We start from the raw sequence: 19,055 nt of genomic DNA on the forward strand, positions 1-19,055 counted from the left end.
TAAAAAGTGGCTGTAGAAATGTTACACTCAGTGTCACCGTGATGAATCGTGATTGTGCAAATCTAAAATCTCAACGCAACTAGTTTCAAATATAGTTTTAATGATAGTACAAAATCGATTTTATTTTGTTAATATACAATATAAAAATAACAAAAATGTTTCAGTCACTCGCGCAGCTCTACTGTTAAAGTTACGTTAACATCGTAATGTCAACTGTACTCCTCGCGATGTTATGCAACACTGACGCCCTGATTGAAGCGTGTACCATGAATTCCGTGCTGTGCAGCACTGCACAGCTAAAGGCGCGCAATTTAAATTCAGCTTTAATAACAATAAATTTAATAATCTCTAAATTGGAGTCTTAATCTCATCAATTAATTATGAATTATGAAAGTATATGTGTATAGATATAGATAAATGCGATTTTAATCTCAGGAAAATATCAGGTTGCACATCTCATTATTCTTTTGATTCAAAACAAAAGTGCAACCAGCAGTTTTATGCGTCCACGTGGAACGCAAATGCTTTGCGTACGTCTTCTCCACGGACTGCAGATAAACGGAGCGAGTATTTGATTGCCTGTAAATTAAATTAGAGAATATATTATATATATATATATATAGTATATATACAGATACATACGTTAGTTGCTGTTCGGGTCGCTGCAGCTGCATGCAGAGCTTGATGCCGCTGTAAAAGTCAAGATCCGCCTGCAGGCTCAGCTTTGGCTCGTGCCTTAGCGTCAAATCCTGCACCAGTTTGGCATAGGTGAAGCCCACAGCCAGGTGGGAGACAACAGCACTGCCAGTACTGCAAGGAATATGCAAGGATAAGTTTTATTTAATATAATGCATTCGAATTTTCAACTCACTTTTGCTGAATTTCGGTTTGGGCATTGCGATTCCACAGGCTGAAACCCACTTTGCCATTGAGATCGACGCTTCGGGCGCCGAGGACACGCCAGTGGAGTGTTGCACCCGATGCGAGCACAATGTAATGCTCATGATCATGGGCCAGAGTGGTCGCCTGATAGGCGGGCGTCGGCTCCGATGCAGTGCCGCCCCACACGTGACCCATCAGCTCTGTTTGGCCATTGAAGAAGACCAGCGGCCGGAGTTGGGCGCCCTGCACACTAATCTCCATGCCAGCGGTGACTGTCTCCTCGCTGTCCAGCTCATCATCTGGGGGTATTTGATCGTTGCCATCCCCATCTGCATCGCCATCGCCCACAATGGCGCCCAGTCCGGCTGTGTAGATGCCCAGCTTAAAGCTGCTCGCCTCAGCGCGACCGGCGTGCAGAAGGAACTCGACAGAGCCACGCTTGAGGATGCCCTGATTCACTTCCTGGATACTCAGCAGCGACTCATTGAAGGCGGGCCAACGCGAGAGTTGGCGGGTCAGCACAGTGGTCAGTCCTGTTTGAATGGATAAGTGATCGGTTACAATTTATAATCCTGGTATATATTTATAGATTTGGTCACCTTTCTGTGCCAGGACATTGTAGTTGTTGATGTGCGCACGCCTGCCCAGAGCCGACTTGAACATGCCGCGGAAACGTGGACAAATGTCGGCGAGCATACGCAGCTTCTGCAGCACATAGGACTTCATCTCAAACTGGCGATCCGTGGAGGCCAAATAGTCGAGCAATTGGACCAACTGCTCGTCGCTGGGACGCATGCCCACAAAGATGTCCAAGGCCAAGGTGCGAGCAGAGCTATCAAAGCGTTGCAGACGCTGATAGAAAATGCTCTCAAGCAGCTGGCGATGCGATGTGGAAAAGCTCTGCGCTGGAAAGGATTTGAGTGCCTGCAGCGAAGCCACTGATAGCTTGGGATGCGTGGCAATCATTGCCTTCTGCAGCAGGGCATCGATTGTCTGGGGATCCCTCAGATTCTGTAGGGCGCGAATGTAGCGTGTGTCGTCTTCATTGGAGTTGGCGAGTCCTTCCAGAAGATGATTGCGTATCTGCTGCAGCAGCGAATCATTCAAATCGAAGCCACTGTGCCGCGTGAGCGTCGCCAGCGTTTGGAGCACACTGTCCCTGAGCGAGGCTTGTTTGTTATGCGCCAGTGGCTGCTGGAGCCAGTCAAAGAGATGCTCGAGGATGCTGCGATCCGGATGAGTGCCCACTGCAAGGGATTGCAAATACTTCTCAAGCAGCTCGAGTGACTCTGGCGTCGTCTCTGCTCCCTTGTAGAAGTGGCCAAAGCTGGCATTGTGCGCTTCGCCAGTTTGCACAGCGCCCAGTAGATCCATCAGTTGGGCAGCGAGTTTGGGCTGCGATTGCAGCAATTCCTCGAATTGTAACTGCTTGGTGAGTCGCGCCAGTGGCAACAGTTGGGCGTAAGCCAAAGCTAGCGAGGATTTGCCAATGTGCTCCAATTGCAGCTGGTCAACGCTACGCTCAAATTGCTCGCGCAGCTGTAGATGAAGATGGAAAAGAGATATTATATATAAATATATATATACATACAAACATTGTTTCTTAATGAAAATCAAAATCCATTTGCTTACCGTTTGCCCTTTCAGCTCACTGATGACGCTATCGACATCGGCCTCCAGGTCGAAGACGCGATACCATTCGAGCAGACTATCAATGGCCGCCTGCAGCGTGGGTTGCTCCAACTGTTGGGGTTCCTCCTCCTCGCCCAGTGCCACATGTTGCAGACGCAGCTCGCTACGCACCAAACTGCCTGCATCTGGTTTGGCGGCAAGCGTCAATCGATGCGTTTCCAAAGAATTGGCACGGAGTAGAGCGCCATCTGGCGTCAGTTCGTAGTTGATACGCTCCTCCGAGTGTTGGTCAATGCACAAAGCGGGCTCGGGGTGATAGTTGACACGCAAATCCCACAGAGCGCAATCGCTTTTCGTTTTCTCAATGCGAGTGGAGGATTTCATCTGATAACGCACACGACAATGCCCAGAGACATCGAGTTCATTGTTAGCATTGTCGCTGCTGCTGCTGGAGTAACGCAGCTGGAGTAGCGAGGCAATGGCGCGCTCCAAATTGAGCAGCGACTGATCCCGCGAAGTGTGCGCAATCAACTGTTGTGGCTGGCCCTTGACGAGTGCTATGTAAAAGGGCCTGTCAGGCAGACTGTCAATCTGCCGTTGCTTGAGCTGAGCTTTGTTCGTTTTGCCGGCTGTGCTGACGCTGCTCTCACTGAAGTAGATCTCAAGCAGCTGATCTTCCGCCCGGCTCCACACAGAGTTCACTTTAAGATTTGTGCGAAAGCTGTAGCTGACATCCTCTTCCGGCTGCAAGGCATTGAGCGGTTCCAGGCTCACTTTACTCAAAAGCTCAAAATGCTGCTGAGAGCGGGCTGGTATCAAAGAGGCGCTTGCTGCAGCTGCAAGAGAGTGAGAGAGAAAGAGATGATAAACGGTACACGTCATTAGCAACGGAACTTTCACATGTCGAGGCTTAAGTGTAGCTGCCTTAAGCTCAAGTCAAGAGGTTATCAACAAGTCGCTGCTGCTAAATCAGCTGTCGTCTCTCTCCCGCTCTGTAAGTGTGCATGTGTGTGTGAATGTTATTACTGTTTCCAGCTATATGCTATGCGTGCTCGTGCGTGCGTGCGTGCGTGAGTAAGTGAGTGCGTGCGTGAGTTACAATAAGTTCATTCAACTCCAGCTTTCTACATTCTTAGCAAATTACTCACCCAAACAGGTGACCAGCAGCAAAAGCAGCCAAAAAGTTGTACTGCTAATGTTGTTGTTGTTGCTGCTCATTTGCCGGCGTATCTGCATTGTTGTTATTGTTCAGCGGCTTTCTGTTTCACACTTGCAATTGATAACGAACTAAAATGAATACATTGATTGATCGTTGCGACTGGCTTGACGCTCGCGTGCACTCTAATTGAATTCTAATTTCTCATTAGTTTTGCGGCGCGTTCAACTGCGACATATAAACTAACAGTGGCGTACTTATTGTCTATGATAACTTAACAGCTTGGCATATTTTTCTTAAATACAATAAGGTCACACTAGCGCTGGTGCAGTAGAGCTGCCACATCAGTAAAAAAACGTTTGTTTGATTTGAAGTTAAGTCGTTATTTTTATTTTTGTTTTATTAAGAACCCTAATAAATACATAAATAAAAAGAGGGCTTTATTAACAAGTGACCAGACGGGAAGAACAGAAAAACAGCGCAGCTAAATGTGGCTGTTATTTTTAGGCAAACATTTGTTTGCATTTCCTCCTCAGGATTTTTAAAAGAAGAAAGATAATAAAAACTCCAATTTATATAAGAACTTATATCAAGTCTCCACTGTATTGGATGTCACACGTTGTCAGAGACTTCTTAAAATGTATATTTCAACTGATATGCTGGGAAATACAGAAAATATGCCTATTGTAGGGATTTTTCATATTTGGGACACAAACACTTCTTGCGCCGAGCTTTTTGCTCCTTGCTAGCTGCCGCTTGCTGAGGCGCCTCACTCAGCTCTGGTTCGGGCTCTGGCTCTGGCCAGGCCTTGTCGCTGCACTTTGAGGCCATGAACTCGAAGAAGTCGATGTTGCGCACATGATACGAGTACTGATCCTTGAACTGGAAGTAATTCGGATACACCTTGTGCCGGAGCATCGCCGTATAGAGACTGAGACGCTGCTGGTCCAGAAACAGGCGACGCTTGTTCTCCATGTGGCGATTTCGCCAGCTGCGCGCGCTGATCTCGGCTTGGATGAGACTCCGCAGATGCGGATGCAAGTGGAAAAGTGTCGCCCTGCAAAAATTATAATTAAATCAAATATAAATTAGATTAGATTTTACTTACTCGTTGAAGCGGTGCTTCAGTTTTCTAAACTTTATCTTGTCAAATGGATAAGTGAACAAATGTATGCGATCCGTATAGGCCAACTGAGCGGGTATCTCCAAGAATATCCTAAATATTATAATGTGATATATATAGATATATATATACATCATTTAGTTACCTGGTGTTCAGCACTTTGGGAAACTTTACATCGTGGATTTTCTTAGCTGTGGCAAAACGCGGAAACTTGGCCATGTCTTCTTTGTAATAATCTAAATGGCTGAACAAACGTTCATTGATGGATTTCACCTCCTCCGGATCAATAAAATAGTTGCCAGCACAAAAATTATATTTGCCCAGGTCGGGCACGGCCTTTAACAGTTCTATGCCTAAAAAATTATATATTTTAATTGCTGAAAATCATTAAAATTATCTACTTTGATTGAAGTGAGAAGTTAACTTTTAAAATTCATAAAAACTGCCTTACAAAATTTCTTAAGCGAATAAAATACAATCTTTTTTCACTGTTCACAGTAAACTGGTCTACAAAATCGAACTCCCCAACTATATATATACATATATATTTATATATATATATATGTACAGTTCCAATCTTACCCTTCTGACGACAGTCATCCGTAAGGCACTCCACAAAGTAAGTGGTTCGCCATTTGGGGCAGAAACAATTTATAAACTGCTGAAACACTTCGACCCAGTTGCGAAAGACGATTGAAAGGCTTTTGTTGAAGTCCGTCTTCAGTTGAATATTGTCGCTGTTGCAAGTGGCAAGGAGGCGAGCATATTTAGTAGAGGAGTGCGTATCTGGATTGCCAATTGCACTTACCGCACCACATGGACACATCCATCACAGCCAAGCTTCCTCAATTGGGCATTGAGCTCAATGTGCTCCTCTTGCACGGTCAGCTTCAGATTGGAGGCATTGATATCGACGACATAGCCTGGATTTAACTTGATCCGGGGTAGAGCGGACTCACTGCTCCTCCTACGATGTGTCCACTTATCCGAATCGGCGTCCGATGACAGCGACTCATAATGATTATCCAGATTGCGCTGCTCTGCCAGCGATTCATGGCGAGTTGGCGAATTGAACTCGACGGTTGGCAATGAATAAATGCAAAATTCAAGATTATCGACTGCTGTGACCTTTGTCATGATCACCTTGAGGTCATCCCCCCCATTGATGTGGGTGAAATTGAATTGGGTGCTGGCGTACAGCTTGTGCTGCATCTGATGGCTGTCGGAAGTGTAGGTTGCGAAGCTGTAGTCATATGCCTCAACATCCTCCACTTCCGCTTCCGGCAGATACTCCTGTCTCACATAAGTTGAGACAGGTGCAGATATAGCGCTGATCTTCGACATCCGAATAATATCATCGGCTACTCTCAAGTCGTCAGTGACATTTATATACATTATATTCTGTGTGATAAGCAATAATTATCATAATTTTAAGAGTCTAAATTGTCAAATAAAAAATAATTTAATTAAAAAGAGAATGCATCAAAATACAAAACAATTTATATAAATAAAAGCTGTAATAAATAAGATTTTAGTTAAAAATCGAATGATTTTCTTTTTAAATATATTTTATATGTATTATATTTTGAAATTGGTGATTAAGAATCGACATTCTTAAATATATATTTAATAAATAATAAACACTTACATAATTTATTTATTATAAAGACTGAGACTTACCGATTCTTGAGCAACAAAGTCGAATTTCTTGTGCGAGCTGCTTGAACTGATCTGTCTATCAATGTCATCCTCGATGACACCCTTCTCCCAGCCATCAATGGTCCTGGTCGTGATCATGGTGCCATCGCTGTGATAGCATCTAAGACTATCCTCTGTCCAGACCAGGCGGACGCCATCATCTCGCATCGCATAGCTCTCATTGGCAAAGTAATCGTGCCACTCCGAGACACGAACGGGTTTGTCACAGTTGATCCTGTTCTGCTCCACATGCACCACGCTGCCCAGCGATGTGGTTAGATGCAGATGCTTATATTCGATGTCGTACAGTTTCAGGATGAACGCCAAATACTTCAGCTCCGCATCGATGCTGGCAAACAGTGCCTCCTCCTGCAACAGTGCCTTTTGTTGCATCTGCAATTTGGCAGCGCGTGCCGCAATCGTTCCCGAAGATGTCGATGATTTTAAGCTTGAGTTTTTTTTCCTCCTCGAACCGCCTTTTTTGCGCCCATCTTTCACTGATGCATCGTGTTTGGTCAGCGGCTTGAAACTGCTGTACTGCGACAGTGTGGAGCAGGCATTAATGAAATCCGTCTCAGTCTCCACTTCGCCCTCCTCCGCCTCGACGACTGGGTATATGTAGCTATAGAGACGATATACCTCGCCATTATAGCGCATGATTAGAACTGTATCGTTGCCCTGGTAGAAGACTATCACACAACCATATGGCGTACAGATCCGCCGACTCTCGTTCAGCTCGTTCGCCCGATCCGACCAGAGGTGCTCGGCATGCATGTCCAGGCAGTAGAGACTGAGTCCATTCGGATAATTGAGTACTGCCTTGGCGCACTCCTCGCCCTCCGGCTCAACTCTCAGGCTAATCCCATTTGGTGTTTCCAGGCGTATATTCCGCGAGATGGCATTGATTTTACCCGGTGCATTGGTCAAGTGCAGCACCTGCTTATCGACTTCGATGGATAGGCACTTGTTCGTCGCCAGGAAATTCCATTTCTCCTCGTAGAGTGTCATCAGACCCTCCTCAAAGTGATACTTTGAGGTCTTCGCCTTGATCGTCTGACGCGTATTATCCAGATTATAGCCGGTGAGCAGTGGATGATTGGGTCTCAGCCCAATATGCTTGATTTGGCCAGCAACATTTTCTGCTTGGGTCTGCCCAATGGAAAGTTTTTGGAGTTGGTTTGTGGTGCTGCGAGCCGTTTGGTTACCAGTCCTATTGCTAGCCAAGCTCTGTCGTAAGGTTGAGCCCGGCGAAGCCTTCTCCTTCTCTTTCTCCATCTTGTCGCGCTCCTGCTGCTGCTCGAGAATCCTTTGTGCCTTCAGCGACTTGGGTCGGATAAATACGCTGGGTGTTATGCTATAGCGTCGATTGCTGCGACAATTGTATGGATGCGATTCGCCATTAACATCGGAGTCGGGCAACGTGTATACGCTGGGATACTTGGACAATGGATGCGACTCAATGTCAATGTCGGTGTCCTCCTTAAGCATATCTGGCGTGACCAAGTCCTTGAGAAACTGCTGCATTTCATAGAGAGTGAAGTCTCTGTAACATAACCGGGTTGGTATCACGATCTGCTTCTGATACTCGAAGATCTCGTTGAGGCCACGCTTAAAGGTGTAGAGTTTGACACTTGGATATATCTCGCGGATCTTATAGTTCTCATGCTCATCGATTAGCTGCAGAATGCGCTGAGTGACCGCATCAGCAGTCAGATATAGCTTGCCGAACTTGGGCAGATGTTGGGGCTCAATGTCTTCGGAGGAGTTGGGCGTATAGTGAAGCTTATCGATGATATAGCCCATGTTGAAGTATCGCCGCAATATGTTGTATTCCAGGCATGCATAGTAAATGTCACGCGACAGTTTCTGATCCATGTAGCCAATGAGGCTGGAGAGCAGCGTATTCGCCTGCTCCACAAACAAGCACTCGCTCTTCGTCAGCTTGATGATGCTCTTGAAGGCATTCGCATAGACCTTAATCTTGTCCAGCACTTTGGTTTGTATGAGCGACGATGGATTCGCCAGCAGCAGCACCTCCAACTCGGTCAACAGCTCCCGGGGCATACCGAAGTTGGACAGCAATGATTCCAAATATAAATGGATTGAGGCATCATCGCTGCTAGCCATCGGCATCTCATCTTTCAGATAGTGGCCACGTTTGTTCAGCGACTTGGCCAGCTGATAGCTGCCATGCATGCTGGTATCCAGGCTCATCTTGACATTGATCTCGTGATATGGCTTCACATAGTACTCCTCATACTGTTCCCGCAACATCTGCATATCGTACACAAACCAGGAGAGCTGATCAAATATTTGCCTCGAGTATTTGACTGCCTGGCAAGTGGACATCTGAGGCAGCCGCTCCTGGAAAATGCCCACTGGTTTGGTAGCCACACGCTTGCGCAACGATTTAATGTCACTTTGGATTTTCTCAATGGTCTCCTGCAGGAGTTTTTTGCGCCGTGGACGTGGCACGAGCAGATCATATGCTGAATCCTCGGGCAGGAAGTGTGCAACACCACTCAAGGGTAGACCTTTGCTGGAGGGAAGCAAGTGACACTTTTTTAATCGAGACTGATTAATTTGAAGATTAACCATTCCCAAGTGGGAAATCATAAAGTCTTTCAAAGCAGGATTAATCTAAGGGTCAAATCGGGTCACTTTTAACATATTGTTGACTCTGGAAATGTTTGACTCTGCCTAAAGAACTTTTATGAATTGGATTTTAACACGAATTTTGAGCTAGAATTTACTATAATTATTATAGATATAATTTCTGGGATCTACTTAACAAAATGGGACCCCCTTCAATCAATATAACCATTGTAAATCGGGGAATTCGCAAATTACTTACTTGAGCAGCTCCATGTAGAAATCATTGTGCAAATTACCAATGATGACTATAAGAATTGAGGTGTTCGACGGTTCATCTTTTATATACTGCGAGAGCATAAAGATTTAGATTATATATGAATTATGAGTGTATAAATTACCAAGCGCTTGGACAGTAATTGACCCTTGCCCACTTTGTGGTGCTCCTTCGAGTGAACCTCAAAGCAAGTTATCTTTTCCATTGCATTATCGGATTTGCCCTTGGATGAAATCTGGCCACCTTTGGATTCCGAAACATTTGCCTTGATCTTTTTGGCATCGATTGCACGTATCTTTAGTTGAGCGGGATTGTTCTTCTGATAATACTTGAGGAGATTAAAGCTGATCTCCGCCTCAATTTTGCGGGAAACAAGTTCATATTCAGCCAAGATATTCTGTATGCGCAGCAGCGTTATTTCCATACGATCCGTGGGCAAATCTTCAATTCAAATCGATCAATATGTGGATATATATGTATATATATTCATATTTTTTTTTACCCTGACTCCTCAACTTGCTTGTTAAGCGCTGGTTGTGCTCGTTGGCAATGTGGGCCTCATTTAACTCATTGTCCAAATCGATAACAAACATGCAGCGTCGCAGGCCAATCTTTATCTGCTTGATTAACTCGTCCCGCACAGCATTTAGCCCATTATCATGGAAGTTGATGCAGTAAATATCATATTTGTTTGCAGCACTTGGATGTTTGTTATGGCTTTTCCGGCTGCTGCGACGACCATTAATAGTGCTTTTCCTAGCGCTTCTAATACTCATAATGCTTGTTGTGTTTTTGTTTCACGTGTCGAAAATATAAGTCCAACTCTAAAAATTAATTCTGATCTAAAACTCTCAGAGAGAATTGATTGACACACAATTTATTTTTTAATAAAAAGTAGTTTATTTAAATGAATTATTTGAACATTAAGTCGGTATATAATATTAAGTATACATATATTGATATATATATAGAACTAAACACTAAATGGCTGTTATATACAAATGCAAATAATTAAATACAGCTAATAATAATTCTATATATATGTGTGTAGATATGCATAAGTAATGTACAAATGGGAGATTCATAAAGATTGCAAATAAAATGTAAAAAAATCAAATTTGCCAACTTAAAGCCTCTTTAAAATAATAAAAACAAAATAAGTTAAGAATTAAATAAATACAGACATGTAGGATATTAAAATGCAGTCACTGGCAATGAAATAAAATAAGCTTTCAGTTTTATCGTATTGCTAAATTAATATTACTTATATGGCAGTGATATGCTACTTATTGGACGTTATCTAAGTCTATCGCTATCATATAAAACTCATAATTGATCACAATACATTTGGAAAAAGTTTTGGTGTGGCGTCAACAGGAACCAGAGAACGCCCCCATGTCCTGCGATCAGTTATCATTGCTGGACACGAGACACTCGCTGAGCAGCACATTGTGCAGATCATCCATATCGATCCAATCGCGTCTCTCATTGCGTATGGACACATTGCGTATGCAGCCCTTGAAATTCTCACGTGCGAGCAAACAGCCGCTGGCTGCGATATCTACAACAAACCAATGGAAAACCATCAACATATAATGCATAAGGATTCGAATTTGTTCTCGAAATCTACCTGGCAATCCGCCGATGTAGAGGGGCGAACGTGTCTGCACTTTGCCCGCATTCCGCTGATTCGACATGCTGATCGTAGCCGGCAGCTGATCAATTCTCAGCGCGACCTGCTCACCATCATAGAGCGCCGATATATTATGCCATTTATTGTCGCAGAGCGCATACTTGCCGGGCAGCGTTGACTTCACGCGGAACGGCACGCCATCGCCCAGATCACAAGAGAAAACGATCTGTAAAACAGCAGCAGATATTATTTGGGTATATATTGTAAATTTGAATTGAGTTAAGCACTCACATTGCCATTGTTGATCTCCAGCGAGAGTGCGGGAAAGCCGCTGGGCTCGGAGACGCTCAGCAATATGCCCGATAGCTCAGAGGTGCGAAATTCCATTTCCAGTTCCAAATATTTGGCCACATGAAAGTTTTTCTCTGCAAGCAGAAAGACGAAAACAATATTAACGATTAAGAGTGTTTGGATTGGGGAATACTCTGATGTCAGCTGATAACAGTTGGCAACTTTCCAGAGTTATAACTTTAGCAAAAGTGATCAGATTTTTGAAAACCAGGGCTTTTAATTCATGAATTGCGCTCCAAGATAAATTTAAAGATCCATTTAAAGTAGGAAGCACGATTCTGGCTCGAAATTCAGGTTAAGACTTCGGTATTACATCAGAGTATAGAAATTATCTTTAGTCAACGACTTTAACCAATAACCAGTCAGTCAGTTAACACCTCAACAAGTATATAAATATCTTATATTATCAGCATTAAGTCACTCACTGTATACGGCATAGGCATCTCCAGGGAAGTAGCTGCCTCGTTCTACGGTGGGAAAACATTGGCCCACATTCGCGTGCTTGCCTGGACGTGCCAGGTCCTGTGTGCTATTGTTAATGTTGACGCGACGCAGGCATCCCTTGAATGCCTCCAAGCGGATATACAGCTCCGAGGGCACCTTAACAGGTGCCTGGGGCAAACCACCCACGAGCAGAAGCTGTGAGGTGCCTATCTTTTTGGGCACCTTCATTTGTGCGGATGTCTTTTGATCTGTGCGTCCGATTTCCACGCTCATGGTGACTTTCCGCTCGTGGCAGCCAACTGTGACCCGATGCCATTCACCATCGTTCAGCTTGGCCGTCAACTGCAACTCCTCCCGTCGACGTCCGCGCACAATGAGCACCAGTTGGCCATCCTTGAGCAGGAGGGCAACATAATGCTTGGGCTTCTCCTTGCTGCCTGGTGATAGGTAGAGCATTCCGTTCGGATAAAACGAGCGGAAGTCGAAGCTCAGATAAAAGTTGCGCTGCCAGAAGTGGCGTTCCGGCAGCTTTAGCTGCGAGTAGCTGTAAAGCTCATCGCCAAATTTGAAAGCATTTGGCTCGTAGGAGTAGCTGCCGATCTGTAAGAAAGTATATGGATTAATCTTAGCGCTGGCTTAAGTCAAACGGGAACTTAACTCACCACGACGACTTTGTGTTAGTTCTGAGCTTTTGTGAGCGAGCTTTCTCAGCGTGCGCTTTTTTTTTAGTGAGGTTAAAAAATAAAAACGTTGGCATGATTTTTGTATATATATTTTTTTGTTAAAAAAATGTATTTTTTGTTTTTGATTTTTTTTTTATTTAAAACGCAAAGTGTGATAACAAGTCGAAGAAAAAGAAAGTAGTTATTTGTATGATACATCAATGAAAGCAAAAACATACACAAAGCGTTGATGAGTGAATAATGTGTGTAAAAAAGTTGAAATGTCAAATTTGAATTGATGATATTGATGCTTATTGACTAAAATTGAGCTTGTTGGCTTAAGATATACATAAGATATATGAAAATATGAAATATATACATTACATAAGTGTGTTGTTTGTTAAATGTACTTAATATTCAAATGGAGCTTTTGTCAGTCGAGGACCACGTTAACCAGATGCGCCACAGAGCTTTTGATACTTAAAATTAATTGTAAATCTGAAATATATTTTAAGCTGGCTGACAGGAGTTGAAAATTGACTCAATGCACTTAATGCTGCCAACTGTAAGCCAACTTTTAGTGAAGCTTCCATCATTTGAAAGCTTAAAAGCTCGCACGAATGGAAACTTTTGGTTAATATGATGATTGATTTGTATGATTAATCCACATGTAGACCACATTGAATAGCTATGTTTAGTAAGCTTTTTTTTTAGGCGAAATTAGTATACAAAAGAGCTTTCTTGCAGCGCAGCGCTTGAAGCTTTTAGCGTAGCAGCTTTTGACATAATTGCTTAGCAACTAAAATCCTATAAAAACAAAGAGAAACATTTAAGTCGATCAGAGAGTTTGAGAGTTAGGCAGCCACAAAAAAATGTATTTACATGCATCTCTCCGTTGAACCCTGAACCCCACCCCCCTCCCCTCTTCCGACCCCAGCCCCTCCACAAACTTGAAGCCCAGACCAAGCATTACAAATTGCAACAGCAACTTACCCGCTTGCAGCCCTCCGGCGAGGCGGTAAAACTCTTGCCAATCATCGGCTCCGTCTTCAGCAGCACATCGTAGAGACTGCCATTGAGGCTGCCCATCGCTGGACCATTGCGTCCAATCTGCACATTGTTAAAGGTCAAAGCATCATTGAAATTAATCGTACGATTGTTGAACACCACATCCCGCACAGCGCCCTCCAGCTTAACAAAAGTGGGTGCCAGAGGCGTGTAAATTTCGTGCGGCGGTGCGCCGCCTATATAAAGACCACCAGCATCCTGTGGCAGACTGATAAGTGAGGGTGTGCCTGTCAGAGTGCGCACTTCCTGCTGCTCATCGTCCACCATCAGCTCCAGTCGGCGTCCCGTCTTGATCAGATTGATGACATGCAGTTCGCCATCGTTCAACTGGCTGGCATTGGAGAACATCTTGATAAAACTGCGTCCCGAATTGATCCACACCTGCAGCTGGCCATCGACCAGGCTCATCGAGTAGTTGCCCTTGATGTCCTTGGCATCATAGTCGGCCAGCACTTCAGGTGGATAAGCGGCTAGCAATAGCAAACAATCAGATTGCAGCGTGCGGAAGACCAGACCAGTGTTGGCGCGTTTTCGCAGCGACTGCGAGGGTAGTTCGAGATAACCATTGCCCGAAAAGCCAGCTCTGTGAAATGGATAAAGATATAAAGGCATATTTGATGTGAATCAAATATTTACTTACTTTGTGATCATGTCTTTACACGAGGGCTCCACGCCAAAGTACGTGGAACTCTCGAGCGGATCGTAGGTCTCGCCATTTACTTGCACATCCATCATGCAGCCCAGGAAGGGATTGTCGGCACCAGGCGCTTTTGTCGTGCCCGAAGTAAAACCTGTTGAATAGCCAATAAAGTGTTTGGTGTGAAAAACCTCGATGAAGACAGAAAGTCAGCAAGGAGACTCGAAAAGGACTGCAATTTCCTTTCAGCAACATGGCTGGAACTACTCACCTGGTGGCACACCGCCTAGATAATACACTGCCTTGGATAGATCTGGAAGCATGTGGCTCTTAACCGGCAATGTGGGTGCGCCGGAGATGGCGCGATCGTTGTTAACGCGCAACATGCCATTCTCCGTGCTGCGTCGAGCGGAGAATTCGCGAGCTCCTTCAATTTTGATCCATTGGCCCGTGTTGTACTTTTTGGTTGTATTAATCTCCAGCTTGGACTCGTCGCCGTAGTCAATGCGGAACATGATGCGACCGCGACTCAAAGTCACAGACACCGAGCGGTTCTAAAAGAGAGTATGTCAAATGATTAAGAGCTCCAAGTTGCGCTGGGCATCGCTGCTCACGTTTATGTCATCAACCGCCAGGAAGAGCAACGCATTCTCGTCCAGCGTGCGGAAAGTCATCTGCAGTGCAAATAGATTCTTGCGATAGGGACGCGAACGCGTCTTCTTCAGCTGTGCATAGCCCAAGCCATTGAAGTGACGCGACATCGAGGATGCGGATGATTCCCGTGCGCCAATCATGGCGCCACCGCAACGTCCCTCGCTGCCCACAAAGTTCCACAGGCCCAACGGCTTGTTGTCCACCTCCACCTGATGCACAACGACATTCAAACCAGGTGTTTGATCTTTAGTTGAAAAGCCGCCAAGTGAAACACGCTCATTATGCGTCTGGTAGAAGCGCGTGTGTTCCGCATCTGTGGATCCGGTTACTGGTGAGCCGGGCGTCAGTGCGCCAAAGTTGTTCATGCGCCGCACCAGCAAACTGCCCAGATTCAGTGTGCGATTCGCCTCCACTTGGTACCAGGCATCATCGAATTTCGGGTCACGAGTCTGCACTTCCAGAGGATGTGTTATGGTCGCTGTGCTGCCGCCCAGATGCCAAACCAGACGCACTCGTCGCTTGTACAGCTCCAGGGTGATGTGTCGTCCCTCGCTGCCCTGGACATGCACCAGCGGTGAGTTGCCCATGTGATTCGAGAGCGCAAAGCTCAAGCGCAAAGAGTTCGATGTGCTCAGCCCATAGGAGACAGGCAAATAGCTGCGACTGCATTTGGGTCCCAGCGATTCCAGCGAGACGTCAATCTACGAAGGGGGAGAAGTGATTTTAGTTTTGGGATACATGTCTATATTCGATTCGCGCTTACCGCTTCAGCCGCATGCCTGGCCTTGGCTATTTGATCCCTGAGTTGCTGCAGCTGGTCAGCCATGCTATTGTTCCAGACCTCAAAGACCTGCTGCTCCTTGACCGCCTTCTGCTCCACGTAGCTAAGCGAAACGTTGGCCAGCCGCAGATTCGTTTTGGTCAGTGAGATGTTCTCCTCGGCCATGCCCAGCTTGATCTCCCAGTCGGGCTCCAGCATGGCAAACGATTTGCGCATATGCCGAATGGATTGTTGCATTTCGCGTGCCTGCCTCGTCTCCGCATGCATCTCATCGCTTGTCCGCTGTGCCAGCTCCATGCTGTCCTGGGCATGACGACGCGCCGAGCTGTTGGTCAGCAATTGTAGCTGACTGGTGATATTATTGCTGCGCTGACCCGTCTCGAAAATGGTGCGCTTGATGCCCTCCACCTGCTGCTCCTGGTGCTGCAGCTTCGCCTTCAGTACAGTGGATTTTTGCATTTGCTGCAGTGCCTCGCGCTGCAACTGCTTGGAGCGATGCAGCGAGTGCTTGGCGCGCTCAATCATCGAGCTGCCATCACTGGGGTACAGAGTCTGATGGGCCTCATAGACGCGCTCCTTGGACAGCTGCGAAGCTTGACGAGCATTTGCAATCGCTGTGGAAATATTGCTGTGTGCAGAGCTGAAATACAAAATCGATATTTGAATTTTATTCACAGCAATAAAAACGTCGAGTTTAACTAAACCTTTTAAGTCTTGCTAAATTAAGATAAAATTCATTTTATTAAACACTATTTACATATATTTATTATATATTTCAAAAGTCATTAGCAAACAAGTTTAGTTGACTGTAAATTTGAGAGGTTTTTCGGTTGAATTTTCAATATTTGCTGGAATTTTGATGAAAGTTGTATACTCTATTAACGAGGGTAGAAGAGTATATTTGAATTTTTAAATCTTCTCCTTTCTTCGCTTTCTTTATCAAGCTGTGATATTGCTGGTCATATTTACAACTGTTTAATCAGTTATCTCATCGATTCATTTACATTATTACTTAAGAGGAATTTAAAAGTTCTAAAACAAGTTATTTATTCGAATTATAAAACTCAAGATCGAACTCAATTGAAAACATTTGCGATTTTTAATATCAGACAAAGCGATTTTTACACTTTGAATCTTTCAAAAATATGTTTTTAATCTTGCATATGGCATTTGCCACTTACCTGGCCAACATGGCAATGCGTGCCGCATTCCTTGTTGGCTGAAACTGCCTGGCATACTCATTGGAGCGCTCGAGCAGACGTGCCGCATGCTTCTGCGCCTTAGGCAGCCAGTGTTTGCGCACCTGGCGCTGGAGCTCCAACTGATCGATGAGTGTTCTGTTCAGGAGATCAGCTGAGGTAGTTAACTGCTGGCGCTGCTCGTTGAGCTGGGACTGATGCTGCTGTGCAGTTTGCCACATTTGCTCGCCACGCTCCACATAATCTCGATTCAGGTGGTGCTCTATGCGCTGGCCAAGCTCAGTCAGTTGCTGATATTGTTCGCCCACATGGCCGCTCAAATTGCGCACATGCTCGAGCACATCGTCCGCTTCGCTCTCCACATCCTGGGTGCGATCGATCTGCAGACGCATGTCTGTCACGCGATAATTCGTCTGATTCAGATCCCGCCAGAACATCTCCAGGCGAGCGCGCTGATCGTAGGCCGCATCCGAGGCATTGCCCGTGGAGTAGAAGTGCTGCCAGGCGCAGTCGCTGGTGCTCCGAATATCCTGCACCAGCTGATGATGCTGTTGAATGGCCTGCAGATAGAAGCGTGCCTCTTTCAGCGCCGTGGGCAGACTCAGATGCTGTGCACCCCGGCCATAATTGTGTAGGTCATAAAGTGTTTGCCTCAGCTCCGTTTGTAGCGTGCCCACATTCTGGCGGAGCACTAAAGCAGCATCCTGCATCGAAGTGAGCGCATAATGACGTTTGCCAATGATGGCCAGCGCTTTGCGCGACTGAAATTTCCCATTCTCCGCATGCGCATCCAGTTTGAGCAGCGCTGCCGTATCGTAGCCAAGCAGCAGCTGCTTCGCCTGACTGTAGTCCTGCTGGCGCGCCCGCCACACTTCATAGGCCTGCTCGTACTCGGATAATTTAAGATAAGGTGCCGGTATGCCAGTCAGATCCATATTGTGCAGCCCACGGCGCAGCTTATGGCCCACCAGCTCCACATAGTCCAGCAGCAGTAAAGTGCAATTATCGCAAACTTCGAATTAAACAGTTACGTATATTAATGACAACTTAAAAGTTCTTAATATGTAAACACTTACGTTGGCAGCCATTCTCCACCAGATGATGCCGTTCTGCCTCGCATTTGTTGCATTTGAGTCCTGTGACGCCTTCGCGGCACTGGCACTGACCCGTATCCGCGTCGCAGCCCTCTGCACGTATGCCATCCGGATTGCAGTTGCAGGCCTGGCAACTGCTGTTTGGATACTGCATCGGATGGCCAAAGAAACCCAAGCGGCAGCGTTCGCAGAGGCGGCCCGTGTAGCCCGGTTTGCAGACGCAGCTCACCTCGCCCTCCCACACGTTGCAGCCGCGCGCAAAGTTTCGATTGGTTTCGGGACACGGGCACGCCTGGCAGCCATGTCGCGAGTTGGGATCCCCATAGTAGCCATCGGCGCAGTGCTGGCAATGTGCGCCGCCGCTATTCTCACGACAATTCTAAAGAGAGAAATTTGTTTACTACGAGTATATAGCTGCAAACGCCAAAATCAGTGTTGAAAAATTCTCAAAATGTGCATTAGTTCGTTCACACTTTGCAGATTTGGTAAGCTGTTAATTGATGTAATAATTTAAGCATGCCAGAACCATTTATTAATTTAAGTTTTCAAATTGATAAATGATTTGTGGGCATAGTTTAATTGGAGGCGAATACAAACGAATTACACATATTTGTAAAATATACTCAGTTGTGTGCTTGCTCTTATTGGGCGCGCCAGCTGCATACCAATCATAATGGGATCAGTTTCTAAGCTCGAGTTCACACGAACCAGTTCAAAGCTAATTGGGAACGAGCAGATAAAATGGCAGCAATGTGGCGAATAATGGCGCGATTTTCGATTTATTTTATTTTTTTTGTGTAGTTTGTGTTATTTTATGTTTGGGTTAATTGTGTTGGTTTTTGCCTTACCGAACAAACGCCAGTTTCGCGATCGCAATCATTGCTACGTCCATTGCAGTGGCAAGGCGCAGCGCGTCCAATCAGATCCTCAATGAACACACTTTCCACATCGGTTGTGTTGCGCCAACGGTAAAAGGAGCGTCCCGGATCCTGGCACGAGAGCCCATCAAACCGTTTGGGGCACTTGCATTGCTCGACGCCCTTGGCCATAAGGTTAGTGGATCCTTGCACATATATGGCCGCATCCATGTGCACACTGTGTAAGCTGTGCAGCGAAATAAACGTTGAATATTAATTAATTTTCAAATCTGACTTCAACTTGATATTTACAGA

General features: G+C 45.5%; 3 protein-coding genes across 6 annotated transcripts in view; all 3 read right to left on the minus strand.

Moving 5' to 3' along the window:
- Positions 1–402: 402 nt before the first annotated feature.
- On the minus strand, positions 403–3,902 carry LOC6562597 (microsomal triglyceride transfer protein large subunit). Its single transcript, XM_001988356.3, has 6 exons — positions 3,663–3,902; positions 2,515–3,350; positions 1,482–2,421; positions 872–1,415; positions 643–810; positions 403–579 (listed from the first exon to the last, which is right to left on the minus strand). Exons 1-6 carry the CDS (start codon positions 3,748–3,750, stop codon positions 432–434), a joined length of 2,724 nt encoding a protein of 907 aa, XP_001988392.2. The 5' UTR covers positions 3,751–3,902; the 3' UTR covers positions 403–431.
- Positions 3,903–4,275: 373 nt separating this feature from the next.
- On the minus strand, positions 4,276–10,155 carry LOC6562218. 2 transcript variants are annotated; one of them, XM_001988355.3, is made up of 9 exons: positions 9,863–10,155; positions 9,485–9,801; positions 9,346–9,431; positions 6,474–9,030; positions 5,602–6,194; positions 5,376–5,530; positions 4,939–5,146; positions 4,779–4,886; positions 4,276–4,727 (listed from the first exon to the last, which is right to left on the minus strand). In XM_001988355.3, the coding sequence occupies exons 1-9, from the start codon at positions 10,134–10,136 to the stop codon at positions 4,352–4,354; spliced, it is 4,674 nt and encodes a 1,557-aa protein (XP_001988391.2). In that variant the 5' UTR covers positions 10,137–10,155; the 3' UTR covers positions 4,276–4,351. The 2 variants fall into 2 exon arrangements, with proteins under 2 accessions (XP_001988391.2, XP_032592491.2); XM_032736600.2 differs by lacking the exons at positions 9,485–9,801; positions 9,863–10,155 and having other exon boundaries at positions 6,474–9,025; positions 9,346–9,423.
- Positions 10,156–10,496: 341 nt separating this feature from the next.
- The window catches only part of LOC6562217 (laminin subunit alpha-1), a 77,976-nt gene continuing 69,417 nt past the window's right edge, over positions 10,497–19,055 (minus strand). For all 3 annotated transcript variants that reach the window (XM_043214480.1, XM_032735926.2, XM_032735927.2), the window contains 12 exons: positions 18,732–18,987; positions 17,866–18,262; positions 16,772–17,801; positions 15,573–16,230; positions 14,770–15,510; positions 14,427–14,709; positions 14,159–14,309; positions 13,444–14,101; positions 11,770–12,388; positions 11,285–11,418; positions 10,991–11,219; positions 10,497–10,921 (listed from right to left, as the gene is read on the minus strand). In XM_043214480.1, coding sequence (XP_043070415.1) covers positions 10,767–10,921; positions 10,991–11,219; positions 11,285–11,418; positions 11,770–12,388; positions 13,444–14,101; positions 14,159–14,309; positions 14,427–14,709; positions 14,770–15,510; positions 15,573–16,230; positions 16,772–17,801; positions 17,866–18,262; positions 18,732–18,987 — 5,311 coding nt within the window. In that variant the 3' untranslated portion in view covers positions 10,497–10,766. The remainder of the gene's footprint in view (positions 10,922–10,990; positions 11,220–11,284; positions 11,419–11,769; positions 12,389–13,443; positions 14,102–14,158; positions 14,310–14,426; positions 14,710–14,769; positions 15,511–15,572; positions 16,231–16,771; positions 17,802–17,865; positions 18,263–18,731; positions 18,988–19,055) is intronic.

The sequence above is a fragment of the Drosophila grimshawi genome, unplaced genomic scaffold, assembly GCF_018153295.1.
Source record: "Drosophila grimshawi isolate 15287-2541.00 unplaced genomic scaffold, ASM1815329v1 contig_1377, whole genome shotgun sequence".
Lineage (NCBI taxonomy): Eukaryota > Metazoa > Arthropoda > Insecta > Diptera > Drosophilidae > Drosophila > Drosophila grimshawi.